The sequence below is a fragment of the Hermetia illucens genome, chromosome 1, assembly GCF_905115235.1.
Source record: "Hermetia illucens chromosome 1, iHerIll2.2.curated.20191125, whole genome shotgun sequence".
Lineage (NCBI taxonomy): Eukaryota > Metazoa > Arthropoda > Insecta > Diptera > Stratiomyidae > Hermetia > Hermetia illucens.
The window spans coordinates 76,113,244-76,132,542 of record NC_051849.1 but is presented as its reverse complement, the minus strand read 5'-3'; the positions used below and the strand labels follow the sequence as shown (position 1 = coordinate 76,132,542).

General features: G+C 41.7%; 1 protein-coding gene across 3 annotated transcripts in view; it reads left to right on the top strand.

Moving 5' to 3' along the window:
• Window positions 1–5,678: 5,678 nt before the first annotated feature.
• LOC119661297 (cAMP and cAMP-inhibited cGMP 3',5'-cyclic phosphodiesterase 10A-like) overlaps window positions 5,679–19,299 on the top strand; it is a 35,002-nt gene continuing 21,381 nt past the window's right edge. For all 3 annotated transcript variants that reach the window (XM_038070585.1, XM_038070584.1, XM_038070586.1), the window contains exons 1-8: window positions 5,679–5,818; window positions 5,877–6,055; window positions 6,112–6,239; window positions 12,536–12,634; window positions 12,694–12,905; window positions 12,973–13,149; window positions 13,225–13,361; window positions 16,743–17,049. In XM_038070585.1, the coding sequence (XP_037926513.1) occupies window positions 5,801–5,818; window positions 5,877–6,055; window positions 6,112–6,239; window positions 12,536–12,634; window positions 12,694–12,905; window positions 12,973–13,149; window positions 13,225–13,361; window positions 16,743–17,049 (1,257 nt within the window). In that variant the 5' untranslated portion in view covers window positions 5,679–5,800. The remainder of the gene's footprint in view (window positions 5,819–5,876; window positions 6,056–6,111; window positions 6,240–12,535; window positions 12,635–12,693; window positions 12,906–12,972; window positions 13,150–13,224; window positions 13,362–16,742; window positions 17,050–19,299) is intronic.

The window sequence follows — 19,299 nt, the reverse complement described above, 5'->3', positions numbered from 1 at the left end:
TGCTCGATCTGGATGAAGGCAGTTTGTACGTCCCGGCTCGTTGCTCCCATGATGTCAATATCATCAGCATAGCCCAGTAGTTGGGTGCAGTTAAAGAGGATCGTACCTCTTGCATTTACATCAGCATCACGGATCACTTTCTAGAGGGCCAGGTTAAAGAGAACGCATGACGCATCCCCTTGTCGCAGACCGTTGTTGATGTCGAATGGTCTTGAGAGTGATTCTGCTGCTTTTATCTGGCCTCGCACATTGGGCAGGGTCAGCCTAGTCAGTCTTATTAGTTTCGTCGGGGTACCGAATTCGCTCATTGCCGTGCACAGTTTTGCCCTGGCCATGCTAAAGTCGATGAATAGATGGTGCAACTGGTGTCCATATTCCAACAGTTTTTCCATCGCTTGCCACAGAGAGAAAATCTGATCTGTTGCTGATTTGCCTGGAGTGAAGCCTCTTTGATATGGGCCAATGATGTTCTGGGCGTGTGGGGCTATCCGGCCTAGTAAGATAGCGGAAAATATCTTATAGATGGTACTCAGCGAAGTGATACCTCTATAATTGCTGCATTGTGTGATATCTCCCTTTTTATGTACGAGACAGAGAATGCCTCTTTGTCAGTCGTCAGGCATTGATTCGCTGCCCCACATCTTGTGCACAAGTTGATGAACCACTTGGTGTAATTGGTCGCCTCCATATTTAACCAATTCGGCTGGAATTCCATCGGCTGCTGGCGACTCATGATTTTTAAGCCGATCAATTGCACGAACTGTTTGGTTGGTGGTGGTGGCAGTATGGTGGCAACTCGCCGATGTTCTGATTGTTCAATAGTTCATCAAAGTACTCAACCCATCGGTCCAATATGCCCATTCTGTCGGAAATCAGATTTGCCTCTTTGTCTCGGCAGGATCCTCCTCCAGGATCTCTGTTGACTGCGGTTATTGCGGCATACATTTCCCTATCCTATCCAACCCCTAGTTGCGAAGGGCTGTGTTGTAGATGGCTTCAGTGTTAACTCTCCCTTGATTGTCAGAGGGGATTCTGCATGGTGTTGTTATTCGAGCTCGGAGCACAATGCCAATGAGATAGTGTTCTCAGACTATATATTGGCCCCCCTATATGTTTTGAAATTCATCAAGGCTGAGAGGTTGCGGCGTTCGATCAACATGTGGTCAATTTGGTTGAAAGTGGTCCCGTCTGGAGAGACTCATGTATGTTTGTGGACCGCTTTCCGTGCAAACCAGGTACTTCCAACAACCATTTTGTGTGACACTGCTAATTGAATAATCTGCAGTCCGTTATCATTTGTATTTTGATGTAAACTATGGGAGTCAACGTATTGCCTGAATACAGACTCCATCCCTACTTAGCTGTTAAAATCTCCAAGTGTGATATCATATCTGGGGCAGGCTTCGAGAAGGTATCCTTCTCCGATTCTGCAGTCTCCTTTGTAAGGGCGTTAACGTTTATGAGGCTTATATTTCTAATGTTGCCTCGGAAACGCAGAGTGCATAGCCGTTCGCTTATGTTTTCAAAGCCGATAACAACAGGTTTCATTTTTTGGCTGACTATGAAACCTACTCCGAGCACATGGTTTACTGGATGGCCACTTTAATATATGGTGTAGTAACTCTTCTCCAGGAAACCGGTTCCTGTCCGTTGTGTTATCCGTCTAGTGCGATGCTCCTGTTGTGGCTTCTTAACAAGTTGTTTTCCGTGTAGGGTTGTCAGCCCTACCCAACCTCCAACCTGGAGGACCAGTTGGTACAATTTGTCCCGTTTTTAGGAGCGGGAGACTCGCCTTCATCCTTCTCCGTCTGCTTCTTCTCGTTGAGAAAGGGCTCCTAGCGGTCAGCACGTGGAGGTGGTAGTAGAGCTGTTGTGTTGGTTCGGCAGGCATTTCCCAGATTTTATGCTCCATCGTGGGTACCAATCCACGTTTCCTCCTGGGACCCATACTACCCTTTGACCAGCGTGTGTATCCGAAATATCATAAACCAAAAAAATCATAAACCAAGAGATGTACTATATATGATAATAAGAATGTGCAAAATATTGGATGCACATTTGTTTAAACATTCAAGGATAAGATAGATCATAATAGTAGATGTACGGACATTGAAGATAGTATAAATGTATTTTAAGAATAGAATATAAGGAAAGGACTAAGAGGAAGACGAATCAACCAACAACATCAAACCGCACTGGTCAAACACGAAGAAGAATAAGGATAGGAGAATACAACTTTGAGACCGTTGACAATTTTTCCTATCTAGGGTCGAAAATCACAACCGATAACAACTACGATGATGAAATCCGTGCACGGTTGTTGTCAGCCAACAGAGCCTATTTCAGCTTACAAAGACTGTTCCGCTCGAAACGTCTCACCATAGGGTCAAACTCTTACTGAACAAGACTATGATCTTGCCAGTCCTCATGTATTCCTCGGAAACTTGGGTTCTTAGCAAGAAAAATTGCGAACTCTTGGCCGCGTTCGAGAGAAGAATCCTCCGAAGAATTTTTGTCCCCCTACATGAGGAAAGTCTATAAGGGCAATATCTATGGTAGACAAAGAAGACGAGGCAGACCCTGCCTAAGATGGAGCGATGGCGGAGGTCAGGACGCCAGACAGCTTTTAGGGATATCGAATTGGTGGACCTCGACGCAAAACCGGGATGTCCGGAGTTCCTTATTAAGGCAGACCCAGACCGGATACCGGTTGTTGTGCCGTTGATGATGATAAGAGGAAAACTTGGCTAGTTATCGTTTGTTGAACCACACATTTGTAGCAACCACACATCCGATAATGAAGGAGTTTATAAACATCTAAAGGTTTTTCACTTTTATTTCACAATCTATCTAGTATTATAATTTGAATGACAACGTACTACGTTGATTGTGCGCAATAACTAAAATCAACGGGCTTAAGTTTGAATTTTTCTTTTATCCACTGTTATTCACTAGATTTAGTCCCCAGCGGCAATCATTTGATTCCCAACCTCAAAAAATAGCACTGAAGTAAACAATTCGGGGCAACGAGGAAGTCATCAATACTGTAAATACGTTTTTTGGGCGATTTGATGATTCACTACATATGAACCCGTTATGAAACTTGTATAAATCTTCATTGAGATCAGGGTGAAAGATAAAGATAATGGAAGGTTGAGGTACTGCTAAAATCAGAGTCTTCCTGCCGAGGATACATCGTCTAGATCTGTCTCCATCAATTTCTCTTGCGCTATGGAATAAATTGTAATATTCTCTTTGGGGCCTTAGATGGTTCAGGCTCCTCCGATCTAGGGCTCCTGTATTAATACAATGGCAATGTCTTCCTATAGGAGGAACACCAGCAAATTAGCTGAGGTACATTTCGATTTCTGCTGTTTTATCCGCGCCACCGCCAGCATCACCTTCCTCGATCTTCAACAACAGCTCCTTGGCGGCATAGACTGGATCCAGGTCACTGTCGGATTCGCCAGCAGAAAACTTTTCCCTTTACGTTCCTGATTCCGAACCCCACTTTTTTGGGCTGCCATTTCCAGTGTTTCCAGGGGCTCTTCATTTATACGGTTATCCTCCTTGATAACCACCCAGTCGTCCATAGGAATTCTGGGGTAGGCAGGTGCAAGGCGCAAGGATTGGGCCTTGTCCTTATTCATGTGGATCCTCAGTAACCAAATGCGGTTTCTTGGAAATATTGTCGTATTGGGTGACTTGGTGCTTTACGCCCTCCCAAGCATCATTGATCTTAACGATGCACGAACCGAGAAAGTCGCTGGATAATTGGTCTTCGGATGACATGGAATCCACGGACGATCTGGTAGGTATCGAAGCAGGGGATAAATCCCCCTGTTCCCCTTTGCCATCCATGAGATGCTCGGAGACTATTTCCGACAGAATGACCTCAACACTGGTCCACATTTCTGGTACCAGTTTGCCGCTAGGAAAGTTACCGTCCGCCAAAACCATACGTACGTGAATCTTGCCGTTGCTGAAGGGTTTCACCGTCCGCGCCTTGCCGGCCACCACCACATCTTCTACCATAAGTTTTTTCGAGTTGCCACGACCTCGGCAGATGCTGAATTTTACCTAATACTACCACTAAGTCTTAAGCTGAACGGGATAAAGGCTAAAGAAGAAGAAGAAGAATAAGATGTTGTCGAATGCCCGCATACTGAAAGAATTTTACACAATTGACCTATCAGACACATCTATCGAATTTAGTTTAGTAATATGCTAGCGGCGGGGGAGGACGATCCATCATTATCATCAACAACCGGTATCCGGTCTAGGCCTACCTTAATAAGGACCTCCAGGCATCCCGGTTTTGCACCGATGTCCACCAATTCGATATCCTTAAAAGCTGTCAGGCAGGGTCTGCCTCGTCTTCTTTTTCTACCATAGATATTGCCCTTATAGACTTCTCGGGCAGGACCATCCTGATCCATACGGATTAGGTAACCGCCCACCGCAACCTGTTGAGTCGAACTTTATCCACAACAAGACGGTCATAGTATCGCTCATAGATTTCATCCTTACGTAGGCTACGAAATAGTCCATCCTTATATAGGGGACCAAAAATTCTTCAGAGGATTCTTCTCTCGAACGCGGTCAAGAGTTCACTGTTTCTTTTTGCTGAGAACCAAGGCCTCCGGGGAATACATAAGGACTGGCAAGATCATTGTCTTCTACAGTAAAAGCTTTAACCCTATGATGAGGCGTTTCGAGCGAAACAGTTCTTGTAAGCTGAAATAGGCTCTGTTGACTGCCAACAAGAGTGTGCGAATGTCATCGTGATAGCTGTTATCGGTTGTGATTTTCGACTCTAGATAGGAGAAATTTGCAACGGTCTCAAAGTTGTAGTCTCCTATCTTCATTGTTTTCGTTTCACCAGTATGATTCGATGCTGTTCGTTCTTTGGTTTCTGGGGCTGACGTTGTCACCATGTACTTCGTCTTACCTTCATTATTGTGCGGCCCAAGATCTGATGAAGATGGTCTCAAGAGTGATCCTGCTGCTTTTATCTGACCTCGTACATTGGTCAGGGTCAGCCTAGTCAGTCTTATTAACTTGGTCAGGATACCTAATTCTTTCATGGTCGTGTACAGTTTCACTCTGGCTATGTTGTCGTAGGCGGCTTTAAAGTCGATGGAAAGATCATGCTACTGATGCCCATATTCCAACAGTTTTTTCATCGCTTACCGCACAGAGAAAATCTGATCTGTTGCTGATTTGTCTGGAGTGAAGCCTCTTTGGTATGGGCCAATGATGTACTGGGCGTAAGGGACTATCTGGCCTAGCAAGATAGCGGAGAATAACTTATAGGTGGTACTCAGGAACATGATACCTCTATAATTGCTGCTCAAAATGCTCAACCCATCGCTCCAATATGCCCATTCTTTCAGAAATCAGATTTGCCTCTTTGTCTCGGCAGGACTGAGGAGGACCTTTGGGCCTTACGCTAGGCCAAAGGTGCCTCTGCGGTTTTGTGTTTATACCGCTGCTACAGGTTCGACACTTGCACATCTACCACTCCATCAGTTAAACAATATTTCATTTAATTTCGGAGTAAAATCGGCTTGAGGAACCAAACAATTAAAATTTTCCTCTAAAATGCAAATACTGTGCATTGCTGCTCGAAAATTCCCATATAAGTTGCTTAATAAAATTTGACTGACATAATAGATTTTAGTTAGGAGAAATCCATAATAAATATTTTCAAAATATTATTAAGGAGGTCTTCTCTTAGAGTAATTTCACTTTGCAATTTTATATTATTCTATCTGAACATCAATTATAATACTTTGGAATGAATATTACATTGGAGGTGAGTCCTTTGCAATTAATTGAGTTTACTTAAACTCATCCCTCTTTCATCCCTTTAGACATCTGAGGACGACTTTGAACCGCACTTCAGAGATAGAAAAATACATGATGAACTGTACAAGAAAGCACGACGAGAAACAAAGACTCAATTTGAAATCAAGCGGAACGCTTTGAGTGTTCTGGTGCCCCATATCATACGAAGAAGAGGAACTTCTATTAAGAAGCAGGAAGGCGATGGGTAAACTGATTTGGACAATCTGAAGTAACTAATCACTAATTTCCTGATTTCATCAGTGATAACTCCAGGCCGGCAGCCCAACCGGAGATTTTTTTGTCACCGTGGATAACGTTGGATGGTAGAAATTTACTTAACCATTTGCATCAAACCGCAGAGGATTTAAAATTTATAACAAGCAGTTCTGGTAAGATAGTTGTCATTCCACCGTTGACGAATCTGCGTGCTATTGAGTTTCTTGGAAGTCAGTTTTTCTCATCTCCTGCATCTGCATCTCCTTACTTTTGAATGGAAGCTAACTTTGTAGATCTTGTAGATTGCGGGAGAAAAATTCCGCGCATAAGGTCTGGTGTTGATGCCGTGAATGTGACCCAGAGCATTGGTGTGCGGGCTGGTGGTTGCGGGCATGTGTCATTGTACAGCTTATGGCTTGTGAAATGATAGCCAAGAAAATCATCTAAGCGCCATCCACACTCCAATACATCAACCACATGGGTGAAAGATACACAATGAGATTCCAGTACCCTTTTGCGACCGTATAGGATATCTGCCACAAAAGTTAGATTATCTGAAAGAGTTTGTGCAAAGACTTTCTCAGACTTCTGAAGCAAACTCTCCCCATGGACAGCACTTAAGACACTATAAATATAACCTAAATTTTTCTTCACTCTAGCATGTGGAAAATCCAAATCCGCTGTGCGGAACGATTCAATGCCGTCTTGATCCGTTTTAAAGCCCTTATGGCATCCTTGAACTCCCCCAAAGTGGTTTTCTTTTGGCATATCGCCGTTTGAATTCTTTATTGTGTTATCTATCTACTGCTATTTGGACCTTCTCATCAACATGTCCTCAGTTATGTGATTTGTATTTCGACGAACCACTTCATTTGATATTATTTCAGTCCAGAATACCCCGATAACACGCCGCAGACATATGTTAAGTTAGGGAAAGCGTGGCGCCCATTTTCTATAAGCAGCGCCCATATAACAGTGCAGGGAGAGATAGCTGCATTTCCAGATTATGGAGGTGGATTTAGGACTGTTAATATGTTGATAATGATTAAGTTCGGTTTCACTGCCGACAGAAACAATTCTTCCCAGATATATGTTAGATAGTGTTCGAAGCCTTCGATATTCGATGTGTTCATGCAAATAGAAAGATGTCGATGACTGTCATATCATTTCTGGTATTTATTTTTAGTCAATCTCTGTTTGCCACTTTTTTTAAGTGGCTAAGACCTATGACTCAGTGTTAGAGCAATTAGATTTAGTTAGCATTGCCCAGGTGCTTGAGGAAAGAACGCCTTCCATGCCTTGTCGTCAAGACAGTATGAATGATGTCATCGATTTTAGCCCCTCGGTTTTATACGGCACGGTGTAAGGGAAACCTGCTTACACACCGACCTTCGCATATGCTTCTAACTGTTTTCTGTTGTACATTAGACTAAGCTTATGTCAAAAAACATAAATGTCGGTCCCATTAATCTGCAGCATGCCTCCTCCTATTTGCTACAAGCGAGCCTGACAAAACTGCAGGACTGCCTTATATTTTTCTGCAGCATTCGTTCAATTCAATAAAATCTGTGGCATTGCATCAGTAAGGAGGACTAGGATCTTTTACGATGAAAAATTCATAATACCAAGAGCTTGGGTCCTGATATTAAGAATGTTAAACGCAACCATACTGTTCCCAATAACAGATTCATGGCGAGAGGAAAAACATCATAATTGCTTCTGCTTACTTATCCTATGATTCTTTGTGTCCTCCACAGATGCAAGGATTAAGGGATCTAGTAGCGTATGAAGAATCAAATTGTCTCGAACTCTTAATAGGTTGCGATGCGAAGGACCAACCCATTTGTTGGGGCAGTAGCAAATGCAACCGTAGACGAGAGAATCTATTTGGTTTCACCACTGGCGCTGGTAGATTATTACAGGCGAATTGGCTATAGAAGATCAATTGGATACTGAAAATCACACACTGGTACGAGAAGGCTTGTTTAACTTCAAGAGGCTGAAGCGGTAAAACGGCTCTTTGCTGAACCGAGAAGTGCTAAAACTCAGGAAATCAACCAGGCGACTTCTGAATCGTGCTTGTAATAACAATAAGAATAAAGACTGGTTAAACTTTCGAAACTCACAGCGTGAATATAAGAAGCTCCTTAACTGTTCTAAACGAGACTCCTTAAGAACGTACTGTGAGGAGGCAAAAGAAAGACTTCAAGGTTGTGTGAAGTCCTTCAGGAGAATGAGTCAGCCAAGTTGGAGTCTCTTAAAAAACCAGATGGTGCTTTCACAAACTGCAGAGTTGAATCAGTACAAACTGTTTTGGAAGTACACCACCCGGGAGAATTTGTGAGAAAATTGGAAGGAGGAGAATTGGCGTTTCAAACCCTTCAACACATACTCGTAAGTGTTGCAAGGGAAATTCGAACACTGTGAGAACATTTGTTACCAATGAAACGGTGAGAGCTGCCGTACTGTTCTTTGAACACTTCAAAACACCTGCCATAGATAGCATCCAGCAATACTAAAGGAGGGCATAGAGCCTTGTGAGTCTGCTCTTCATTCTTTGGTTTCAAAAATGGAGGGTGCAACTCTGAAAGGTGATTACGCAAGGGGGGTGTTCGTGGACATTAAAAGAGTCTTTGACTGTGCGCCGTTAAAAACTTTTGTGATGCCCCCAGAGCGCATGGTGTCGATGATACTTTAATTAAATGAATCTATCATATGTTCTGCTAACGTAGAGATTGCTGTGTTCTGAAGTGGATGTTGATGTGCTATCGCCACTTGTGTGGAATATGTCGATCGACTCACTACTATGCCAAAAATTTGCCAATTCACGTTCAAGTTTTTGTGGGATGTTGGAACGGTGTGTAAAAATATACAACGTACTGTTGATTTGATTGACAGTTGGTTCTTCAGGCGCGGATTTTCAGTAAATCCGAATAAATCCGAATATCCCATTATCATCATCATGACATTATGTAAACAAGTCGGAATACCAGAAGCTCGCGATTTGGGTATCAAGACTTTGTGTTCATCTTATGTAAGAAACTTCAACTCAAATTTTTCTATCCGTATATAGCTGCAAATCTAACATATTCCTTCATCATTCATTCATTTCCAAACTGCAAAATATACGTATATATTACAGCTATAGATATTATCCTTACCCTAAACAAATATTTCCGAATACTGTACATATATATGCACCTATATAAATCGATCGTAGCCATATTTCCGAATTACTTCGTGCACAAAAGCATACATATGTACATATATAGTACGCATATTGAACACCGCTGGTTTAATGTATAAATATATCTATCTGAATTAAACACTACCAAACTTCATTAGCACGCATATATTATATACGTACATACACACATTTCTGTTTGGTGTAATTGACATTCATATACAAATGACTAAAAAACTAAGCCAAAATAATTCTTTGCGACCCAATCCATAAGAGCTCATTTCAATGTTGTATTGACGAATTGATATGTGATAATGACGTCATACAGGTTGTAGAGGGCATGAAATTCACAAAAAATGGCAGTTTCACCCCCTATAACTTTGTTAATAATAGTTGGATTTTCTTCAAACTTGACCAAATTGTGCACGATGTTATCCCTTATACCCATATCCCCCAAGGGGGGTTGCCGGGTAAATTTCTAAAGTGTGGAAATATACTATTATTAACTTTATTTGTGCAGATATCGGAACCGGATATATTTTGAGGCCTAGATTTCGTAGAGGTGCACTACTGTGATTTTGTTCGGATTTTTCGGTTGGATAGGTTCTGAGAAAGAGACCTGTTACACTTTTTGATGGTCATATTTTGAGCTCTCAATCTCCTATGTTTCACCCAATATCAAATATGGAACCAGTTTCAAAAGGCGGTTAATCCAGCCCTTTTATTTGATAACCCCACATGACCACATTTTATGAAAAAAAATGTTGCACTCACATGTATGGCGCCACCTGCTGCATGTAAAGGGAACAACAGATCACATGCTCCTACTAATTTTCGCGACAATCGGTCCAGCCGTTTCTGAATAAATCAGGTGTGACAGACAGACAGCTAGACGGACAGCCAGAATCCCGAACAAGGCGCTGAAATTGGCAACGAGAATGGCACCAAGCATGTTTGCACGGGTATTTACAGACTGCTTAAAGAAGAGTACTTCCCCGCAGAGTGGAAAATACAAAAGCATGTATTGATCCCGAAGACAGGTAAGCCGATAGGTGAACCAACATCCTATAGACCTATCTGCCTTCTGAATACATTATTTATCGAATAGGCAGTTTGGCTTCCGGAAGGCTCGATCAGCGCTTGATGCTACCAAAGCCAGAAAAGCCTACGACGAAGGAAAATACTGCGCACTGGTGACTCTTGACATCACGAACGCGTTCAATTCTGCCAGATGGAACCATATCATCGAAGCGCTCATCGCGGCGCAAACACCAAAATACATATTAAATATAATCTTCGATTACTTCTGACAGCGGAAGCTACTTTATGATACGGACGAAGGGTCGAAGATGTATGTAATAACGGCAAGAGTTCCGCAGGGGACTGTTCTGGGCCCTCTGCTATGGAACTTAATTTAATTTTTACGGCTTCCAGTAGCTAAACAATCCGTTGTCGTCGGATTCGCAGATGACGTTGGAGTGGTCATAACATCCAATCACCCCACGAAGTACAAATATCTGCGAACGAGACTATACGGACGATCAACTCTTGGCTTAAAGACCACGGGCTTGAGCTTGCCGAATACAAGACGGAGTTGGTCCTCTTTATAAAGCGGCGGAAGTAGAAAACTGTTGAAATTTGCATCGGGGGGCATGTTGTTAGCTCTCAACCATCGCTGAAATACCTAGGAGTAATATTCGACTCCAAGCTGAGCTTTAAACCCTACTTGCAGCTGAAAGTGGCGACTATCAGCTCAACACTGGCAAGGATGCTTCCAAATGTAGACGACCTGAAGCACAGCGGACGATTACTCTTATCGCGAGTCGTCAGCTCTGTACTTTTACACGCGGTACCAGTATGGGCGTCGGCGATAAAAATCGGAGAAAATCGTAAACAGCTTCAAGCTATAAGCGCTCTCCGAACATGTTGCGCCTACCGAACAACATCTTATGAGGCAGCATGCGTGATTGCAGGATGCTCCCGGTAGATATACTAACTGATGAGGCAATTCGTCTGTACGAAAATCAGGAAGCAAGCCTAAACAAGCAAAGTCAGCGTTTGCGGGCACAGGCTTATCCGGAACCATGGTGAAACGAGTTACGATCTGACTCAGTTCTCAATCGGACACGGTGGATACAGGAGTTACCTCTATAGGTTCAGTCTAGGTGAATAGCCCGATTGTCCTACGTGTGAAGGTACACCCGAAAATGCAGAACACGTTTTCTTCGCCTGACCCAGATTTCAAAGCTCAAGGAGAAAGCTCGAAACACAGCTAAATACCCGTTTAACGGTGGAAAATCTGATAAGGTATATGGTACAATCAAATACAGCATGGAACGTGGTAGTTGCACTGGTGAAATGGATCCACCAGCAACTAAAAGCAGCATAAGTACAGCGGAGACATAGAAGGGAAGCTACTGCAATTAACGCCACGCAAAGCGGTAGCAGCTCGTTTAGAGTAAACAACTAAGAACTGAACAGCCCCGCGAAGCAATACCGAAACGGTGATCCCGCGGAGATGGAGTGCGGAGAAAATATGGGAGGTTTTAGTCGGTAAGAGTCCAGCATGCGTGTTCTAGATTCCAGATGCGTATCCATGATGAATTTCCCCCAGCCAAAAAAAAAGACCGACAGACAGACAGACAGACATCGACTCGATTCTAATAAGGTTTTGTTTCACACAAAATCTTAAAAGCGGAGAAAACTGGATGGACTTTGCCTCTTCCCGCTGGTTAAGTGTCTGTGGTGCGGTGAGTTAAGGAGAGACAAAAAAGTTTTCAATGTAGACTAGCCTCACTGCAAACACTGCGTGTCTAAGCATTACTTATACCATGAACACAACATCCAACAGTCCTCAGCTTTGAAAAAAATGGATACTGTGTCTAAAATGTCCTTGGACTAAAAAAGTGGAGGTTGATTGTCAATTGGTTAAATTCGACGTCAAGTGAATGCAAACTCAGGACTCCTCCCATCCATTCCTGAAATGAGCACCACCATCAATTCGAATTATCCTTATCGATATGGGTTCGGTGTTCGTTGAACTTTTTTTGTTTTCTTTAGGCTTTAGTTGTGGGGGATGTATGCTCGGTGTTGATATTGACTTCAGTAGTGCATTTCCCTCTTGGGGTGAGTTGAAGAAATTGTCAATTGCTCAGTCAATTTGCTTACTTCTTCTACCCCCAATTTCTTCACTTTTTTATATTATTTATTTGAGTGTCTTCTTTCCTCAAAGAAATTTTATTAATATTATTAAATTCCAACATCACTCTTTATGTCCTATTTTAGGGTACCTTCTCTATATTGTGGATGATATAACAAATGAAATATTTATTTGTTCTAAGTCGTTGGCTGAAATAACTGGACGAAGATTCACCTGGAAAATAAGTAAAAATAATCAACAAACGAATTTTCGATTTAGTACATAATAAAGAAGCCTTTTCCAGCGGGAAAAAGTACAATAGCCGCTTATGTAGCTAAAGAAAATAGATCAGTGATTGTTACCGATGCAAAATACACAGTAGAGAAAGAATTTCCAGATGGCCAGGACCTAGGTGACTTTTCTGCGGGTGACATCCTTGCAATACCAGTTCGGAAAAAAGACATATGCGTGGCAGTTATTGAGTTAACTAGAAACAATGGGATACCATATACTAAGGTAATTTACTAACACAAAACACCTCTTAAACCCGATTTACTGGCCTTAAAATGGGACATTTTTAAAGGTTGAACAAAACCACGCTAGCTATATCGCAAATTTGGCTGGAAGAGTGATTGCTAGGAACCGAAAAATTATTCAAAAACGAAAGAGCGAAGAAGTTAATGACATGCTCATTGACGAAATGCTGAGAGGGATGACTGAAAATTTGGATGAAAGAGATGCTTTTGCTTCTTATATCGTGGTACGTACCAGAAAACTTAGATTCTTGATTATGGAAAAAACCTGAATCTGATTTCCCGCAATATAAAAATTATAGAACTCAGCAAGAAAAACCCTGGATGCTGAATCCGTAACTTTTTATCAAGTTCATGAAGAATCTGATGAATATGAAAGGAAGATCACAAGTGACTACAACCCTGTGCTGTATTTGGATGCAAGCAAAAAGAAAGCGAGGTAGGTATTTTCACATAAATTTTTTTAGTGATTCTAAAGATTCCTGGCCATTAACTAATACTTCCTAAACATTCCTAAAGTCCTAAATAACTGTTTATGAGACATGGTAAAAAGCCTTAGTTACTGATGGTTGAATGCAAGATGTCCCAAAGGTCCTTTTAACGTTTTGTGTAAATAAAACATTATTAAAGATCCTTTACTGTCGTTTCTGCTAAGGAGGTAAAAGTTTCGAAAGATACTGGCCTGGACACGTCAGTGTGTGGGATTTTTACCCACTAAAACCAGACACGACTCCCCTCCCTGCCATGTGGAACCATCATTAGGTATTACATCACGCGGCAGAGTTAGCTCACTTTAGCTACGTCTCCTTTCTTTTATGCGCTGCGTTCGTAGCCGCACCTTCCTCACCTTTTACATATTTTGCAGTTTACTTTGGATCGCTACGATCATTGAGTTAATCGCACCTGAGTCCCCCTGGCATGTTAGCATTCTCCAGACAAGATTTTCCGGTGATAGCATTTCATCTAAAGTTTCTTCTAGGCTTTCCCTCTCTTCCACGAATTGTGGGCATTGGAGCAAGAGCCAGTCAGAAGTTTGATGGCGTTGATGGTTGATCTGGCCGTACAGAAGCCGATCTGATAAGCCTCTCAGACTCTTCACAGCCGGAAGCAATCTGTTATACATTATTCGTTCCAGCATTTTCCTCATAATGTCCTATATATACCCCTATATATAGACTGTACATCAGAAGGTTTATCAGTTTTAGGCAACAACACTAACCTTTATATTTGTTTTTATGGAAGTAGAAGCGTTGTAAGCCACAATGTGGGACCCAATAAAATCGCCTCTCCTCAGCCACTATGCCTACTGAACTATCTATAGACATTAATTCGTAGGGTGTCGCCTTTTCGCGTCCCGTCTCCTTCGGCATTTTGATCACCGCGTACCTCTCAACTGCATCTTTGTAATCTTTGCATCTTTGCAGCTAAAATATTAATAGGTGCTATCACTGAAACTATGAAAGTTGCTTCGTCAGGCGTTGTTCGGAATACTCTAGCAACTCTTAACGCGCTGAGATGATATACTGCAGATAATTTCCTCATATATGCCTTAAAATTAAGGATCTTTGTCCAGGCGTGTGCTGTGTATATTAGAATGGATGAGCACACTTTAGCTCGCAACAGCTTCCTCAGTGGTTTAGTTCCTCCTAAACCTTAGAACTTTTGTCAACTTGCAACTGCTGACTAGTGCAGTCCCAGTCTTTTGTTCCAACAACTATCACCAATGTGATACCAGCCATTCCCTGATTAGCCTAACCAATGTCTCACATGTGCAGGCAACTCTTTCAACATGTTTATCTATTATTACAATTGTTATATCGTAAGCATAGCCAAAAAGGGTAGCTTATCGCGATGGTTATCCATTATCATATATTATCACATACCTTGTAGATTAATGGGCACAATACCGATCCTTGAGTAACTCCGCGGGTTACCAAATATTCAACTGGGCCTACGTATATCTAAGAAATAATCCCTGAAGGTTAACTGAATATACGTAGTTTAGGGATCAAAGTCAAGTTCATTACCAAACAGACTTTCTTTTCCGGTAATTATTAAACTGACTGACGTTAGTCAATATAATATCTAACAGCGCGAAAGCCTTCAAAAGACAGCGCTCTTTTGCATTCGTCAGTGAACTTCTCCATTCAATGGCCTGTGCAATAAATTCACCAGTAATGACTCTCAGCTCTTTTGCGTCCAAGACTAATCTATCCAACATATCCTACAAGTTAGCCAATATCAGGCTTGGAGGAGCATAACAATTTCCTGCTGGTAGCCGGATGGTCGTCGTCTGTGTGGCTCCATACGTTCGAGGCTTATCATGGATGCCTCCCGTAAGTAGTGCAGCTTGAACTGTTCTACTAAGGCGGTGCAGATTTCTGCTTTAAAAGTGACCTCGTATAAGCCCTTGCACTATATAGGTATGTCATGCTTTTAAGCGCGAACGGCACCACTCTCACGAAGTAAATTTTTGATTTATCTGCGGATGCATTCGGATTTGCTCTCGTCGAATGTTTTCAGCTCCAGTACAAGGTCCTTTTTTTGGTTTCTCAACTTTCACCTTTCTTAATATATCTGCATAGGGCATGTTTGAAATTATGTTCGCCTCAGGGTGGATCCTCATTTTGCTGTTCTCGTTTTTAACCTTTTTTGGCTCAACATTAGCCTAACCGTCACGTACTTTTGGACATCACCTCCCCTAGCATTTTGGGGACTGCCTTCATCCAAGGGGGGACACGCCTTCTTGTTATTTTGCAATCTGTTGGTTTTTGGGTGTTCCTCCTCCTTTTTTCTTAGTAACATACATATTGACACGAAATTTGATAAAATGGTCGAAACTGTGAAACCAACCTTGCGAGATAGCACAGTCACTATTAATTCAGAGCAATATGTGCAGTTGATTAACAACTTTTCCACTCCAGCTTTGCAACATTTTGTTGATTTTAATCGTACACATTTCGCCTAGAGGTTCCCCGGCGATTCTCGCGTCTACGAATCTCTGTCGGTGGAGCTCGTAGTTTAGACAATTGGATGAAGAGGCCAATGAGAACCGCTAGAGGTATTGACGATATCCTCCATGCTTTATGAGAAATAGAGTGTTTTTTGGGGAATTGTGGGGTCCTAAGTCCGCATCAACTTAATGCCGGACCGGACCAAATGGAGGGCAACTTACTTCCTCTTTTTTGGTCCACGGACCCCTCGTTTAGCGCTTAGCACCCAAAACTTAAAAAAATGTCAGGCGATGACGGCTTTACGGTTTTTTACGAGGGTAGAGGCAAATCTTCAGACGCTGCCTCACCTCTGCCTCTGAATGATGTTATTATTCATCACCACCTGCTCCCTCTTTAACCATTCCCTTTAGGCGTTTCCGTCGCTGTTGCCTATTCATAGACTTTTCTACCTCCTTCGTCTGCGATGAAGAAGATATGGACTTCACGCTATACGTATGTACATGTTCGCCATTTCGTTTGTCAAGAGTAAAGATTGGAACTAAAGTGGGAATGAAAAACAGATCGAACCGAGAGTATGCGAGAAAGAGGAGAGTGGAAGAGAGTATAATAGGTTCTTGAACTTGGAAATGGTAACTATTCCAGGAAAATAAAAGTGAAGGTTTAAACCTGACAAAAAAAAATCTGTGACTTTGCTCCATGCTAAAACCCTACGTATATACAAATATTACTTGACCTGTGACAACGTAACACTAAATCACCACATGAAAATCGAGATCATGGATTAAGGATTTCACTATTTACGCTACAAAGAAAGATTTGTGGATTTATTTTAAATACGACTCTCCTAATCCTTATTACCATTCCAGAATCGAAAAGGAGAAAAGACTATCGACTATAATCAAGAACAGTAAAACTGTTGTAAACTTTACTGATGTATTCAACGACCCGCGATTCAACAAGGATACAGACCGGTACGTCGGAATGTTGATAAGATCAGTGCTTGGAGTTGCTGTACCAAAGGAAAAAGATGCATGTTATGGTGCAATAGTCGCCATAAATAAGTTGGCTCACGAAAAATTCTCATCCTCTGATGAATCATATATTGCAGCTTTCGCCAGATACTTAATGATATTTCTGGAATACCAAAAAATGTATGATAAGCAACAATATAGCGTAAGTATCTTTCATATTATTGTTCAAAATGAAGTAGTGCGGAAGTTAACCTCTATTTACTGACAGTATTGTATCGTATTATTGAACATTATTTACTATAAATCTGGATTAACCTGCTTGTTCCGTAATTACCATACATTTCCCAATTTTCCCTGCTTTTAAAAAAAAGTTTGAAAACACTCATTCTCGCTTGAAGACTTTTGGGATAAAAGTAAATCGGCGCAAAACAATGATATACAAAGTGGGGAAACAACTTGACAAAGCTTTTTATTATAAAATATTTGATGAATTTATTATAAGACATTTGATGAATAAGATCAAAAATATTATGACAAAAATCACTTTGGGAAAAATATGTAGTAATGACAATTAGTCAGGACATCGAAATTGTTTAACAGTAAGGCGAATATTTAGTTAGAATGCTTCATAGCAGATGATGCTGGTCTCAGTAAGGAGATCCTGTCAAGATGGCGAAGTATTTTTTTAAGGATTGGGGGGTCCTAAGTCTGCATCCACTTAATGTCGGATTGGACCAAATGGGGAGCAATTTGCCCTTCTTTCTTTGGTCCACGGAACCCTCCTTTAGGGCTTAGCATCCGAACTTCAAAAATATTAGGCGAAGACGGCTTTACGGTTTCTTACCAGGGCAGAACACGACATGACTGCGAATTATATTGAGCATACCTCATACCGCCCATACCTCGGTCACGCTGCTCCCAAGGCAAAGGTGAGGCAGCGACGATTTGTCTCTGCCCTGATAAAAAATTATATTATATTATATATAAAGTAATGCAAATACATATATATGTACATATTAAGAAGTATAATATGTTCATCTCTGGGAGGTGGTTTTGTCATTGATTTTCAGGATTAATGTGATTGATTTAAAACGCATATGTACTTACTACCACTGGCCATGGCGTTTATTATTTGCTGCTTCTCTTAATAGAAGGCTAATTTCTTTCGAAGGCATGGTAACAGGCCCTAACTATAACGAAAACTAGAAAAAAATCTAGCACCAGATCAACAAAATTCTCCTTTGCCTCTGTAGGAATTACATGATTTCCTAGGAAATATTTATCTCGTGCTTCTCCCTGCCCTCTCACCCTTTTCGAAAACAGTACGAATTATAAGACGTTTTGGGTGATCTCGAGCATAAAAATCATACAAATTACCGAGAGGGTTAAATGCACTATTTTCATACCACTTATCAGGAATCTTTCCGGAAACCTGCAAATTTGTACGAATTAGCCGAAAATACAAATGCGGCAAGCGATGGAAAAACTGTTAAAATATGGCCATCAGTTGCACCATCTTTTCATCGACCCCCTTTGATAGCATACCCAGGGTATATGACCGTGAGAGAATTCGTTATCCCGACGAAATTAATAAGACTGACTAAGCTGACCCTGACCAATGTGCGAGCCCAAATAAAAGCAATAAGATTACTCTCGAGACCATTCGACATCAACAATGGTCTAAAACAAAGGGATGCCTTATCATGCGCCTCTTCAACCTGGCCCTGGAAAAAGTGATCCGTGATGCTGAGGTAAATGCAAGGGGCACGATCCTCTTCAAGTCCGCTTAACTACTGGTCTATGCTGACGATATTCACATTATGGGAAGAACGACCCGAGACGTACAAACTGCCTTCATCCAGGTCGAGCAAGCGGTGCGAGATCTTGGGCTGCACATCAATCAAAACCAACCAACCAGCAACATCGAATCGCACCCGCCAAATGAGAACAATTAGAGACTGCAATTTTGAGATTTCTGATAATTTTTCTTATCTAGGGTCGAAAATCACAACCGATAACAGTTCTGACGATGAAATCTGCGCACGGTGGTTGGCAGCTAACAGAGCCTATTTCAGCTTACAAAAACTGTTTCCCTCGAAATGTCTCACCATAGGGTCAAAGCTCTTACAGTACAAGACTATGATCTTGCCAGTCCTTATATATCCCTTGGAGACGTGAGTTCTTAGCAAGAAAAATTGCAAATTTTTGGCCTCGTTCGAGAAAAGAATTCTCCGAAGATTTTTTGGGCCCCTACATGAGCATGGACGATTCCGTAACCTACATAACGACGCAATTTATGAGCGATACCATGGCCGTCAGGTTGTGGATAAAATCCGGTTCAATAGTTTACGCGGGTCACCTAATCTGTATGGATGAGGTTGATCTAGCCCGGAAAGTCTATAAGGGCAATAACTACGGTAGAAAAAGTAGACGGGACAGAACCTGCCTGAGA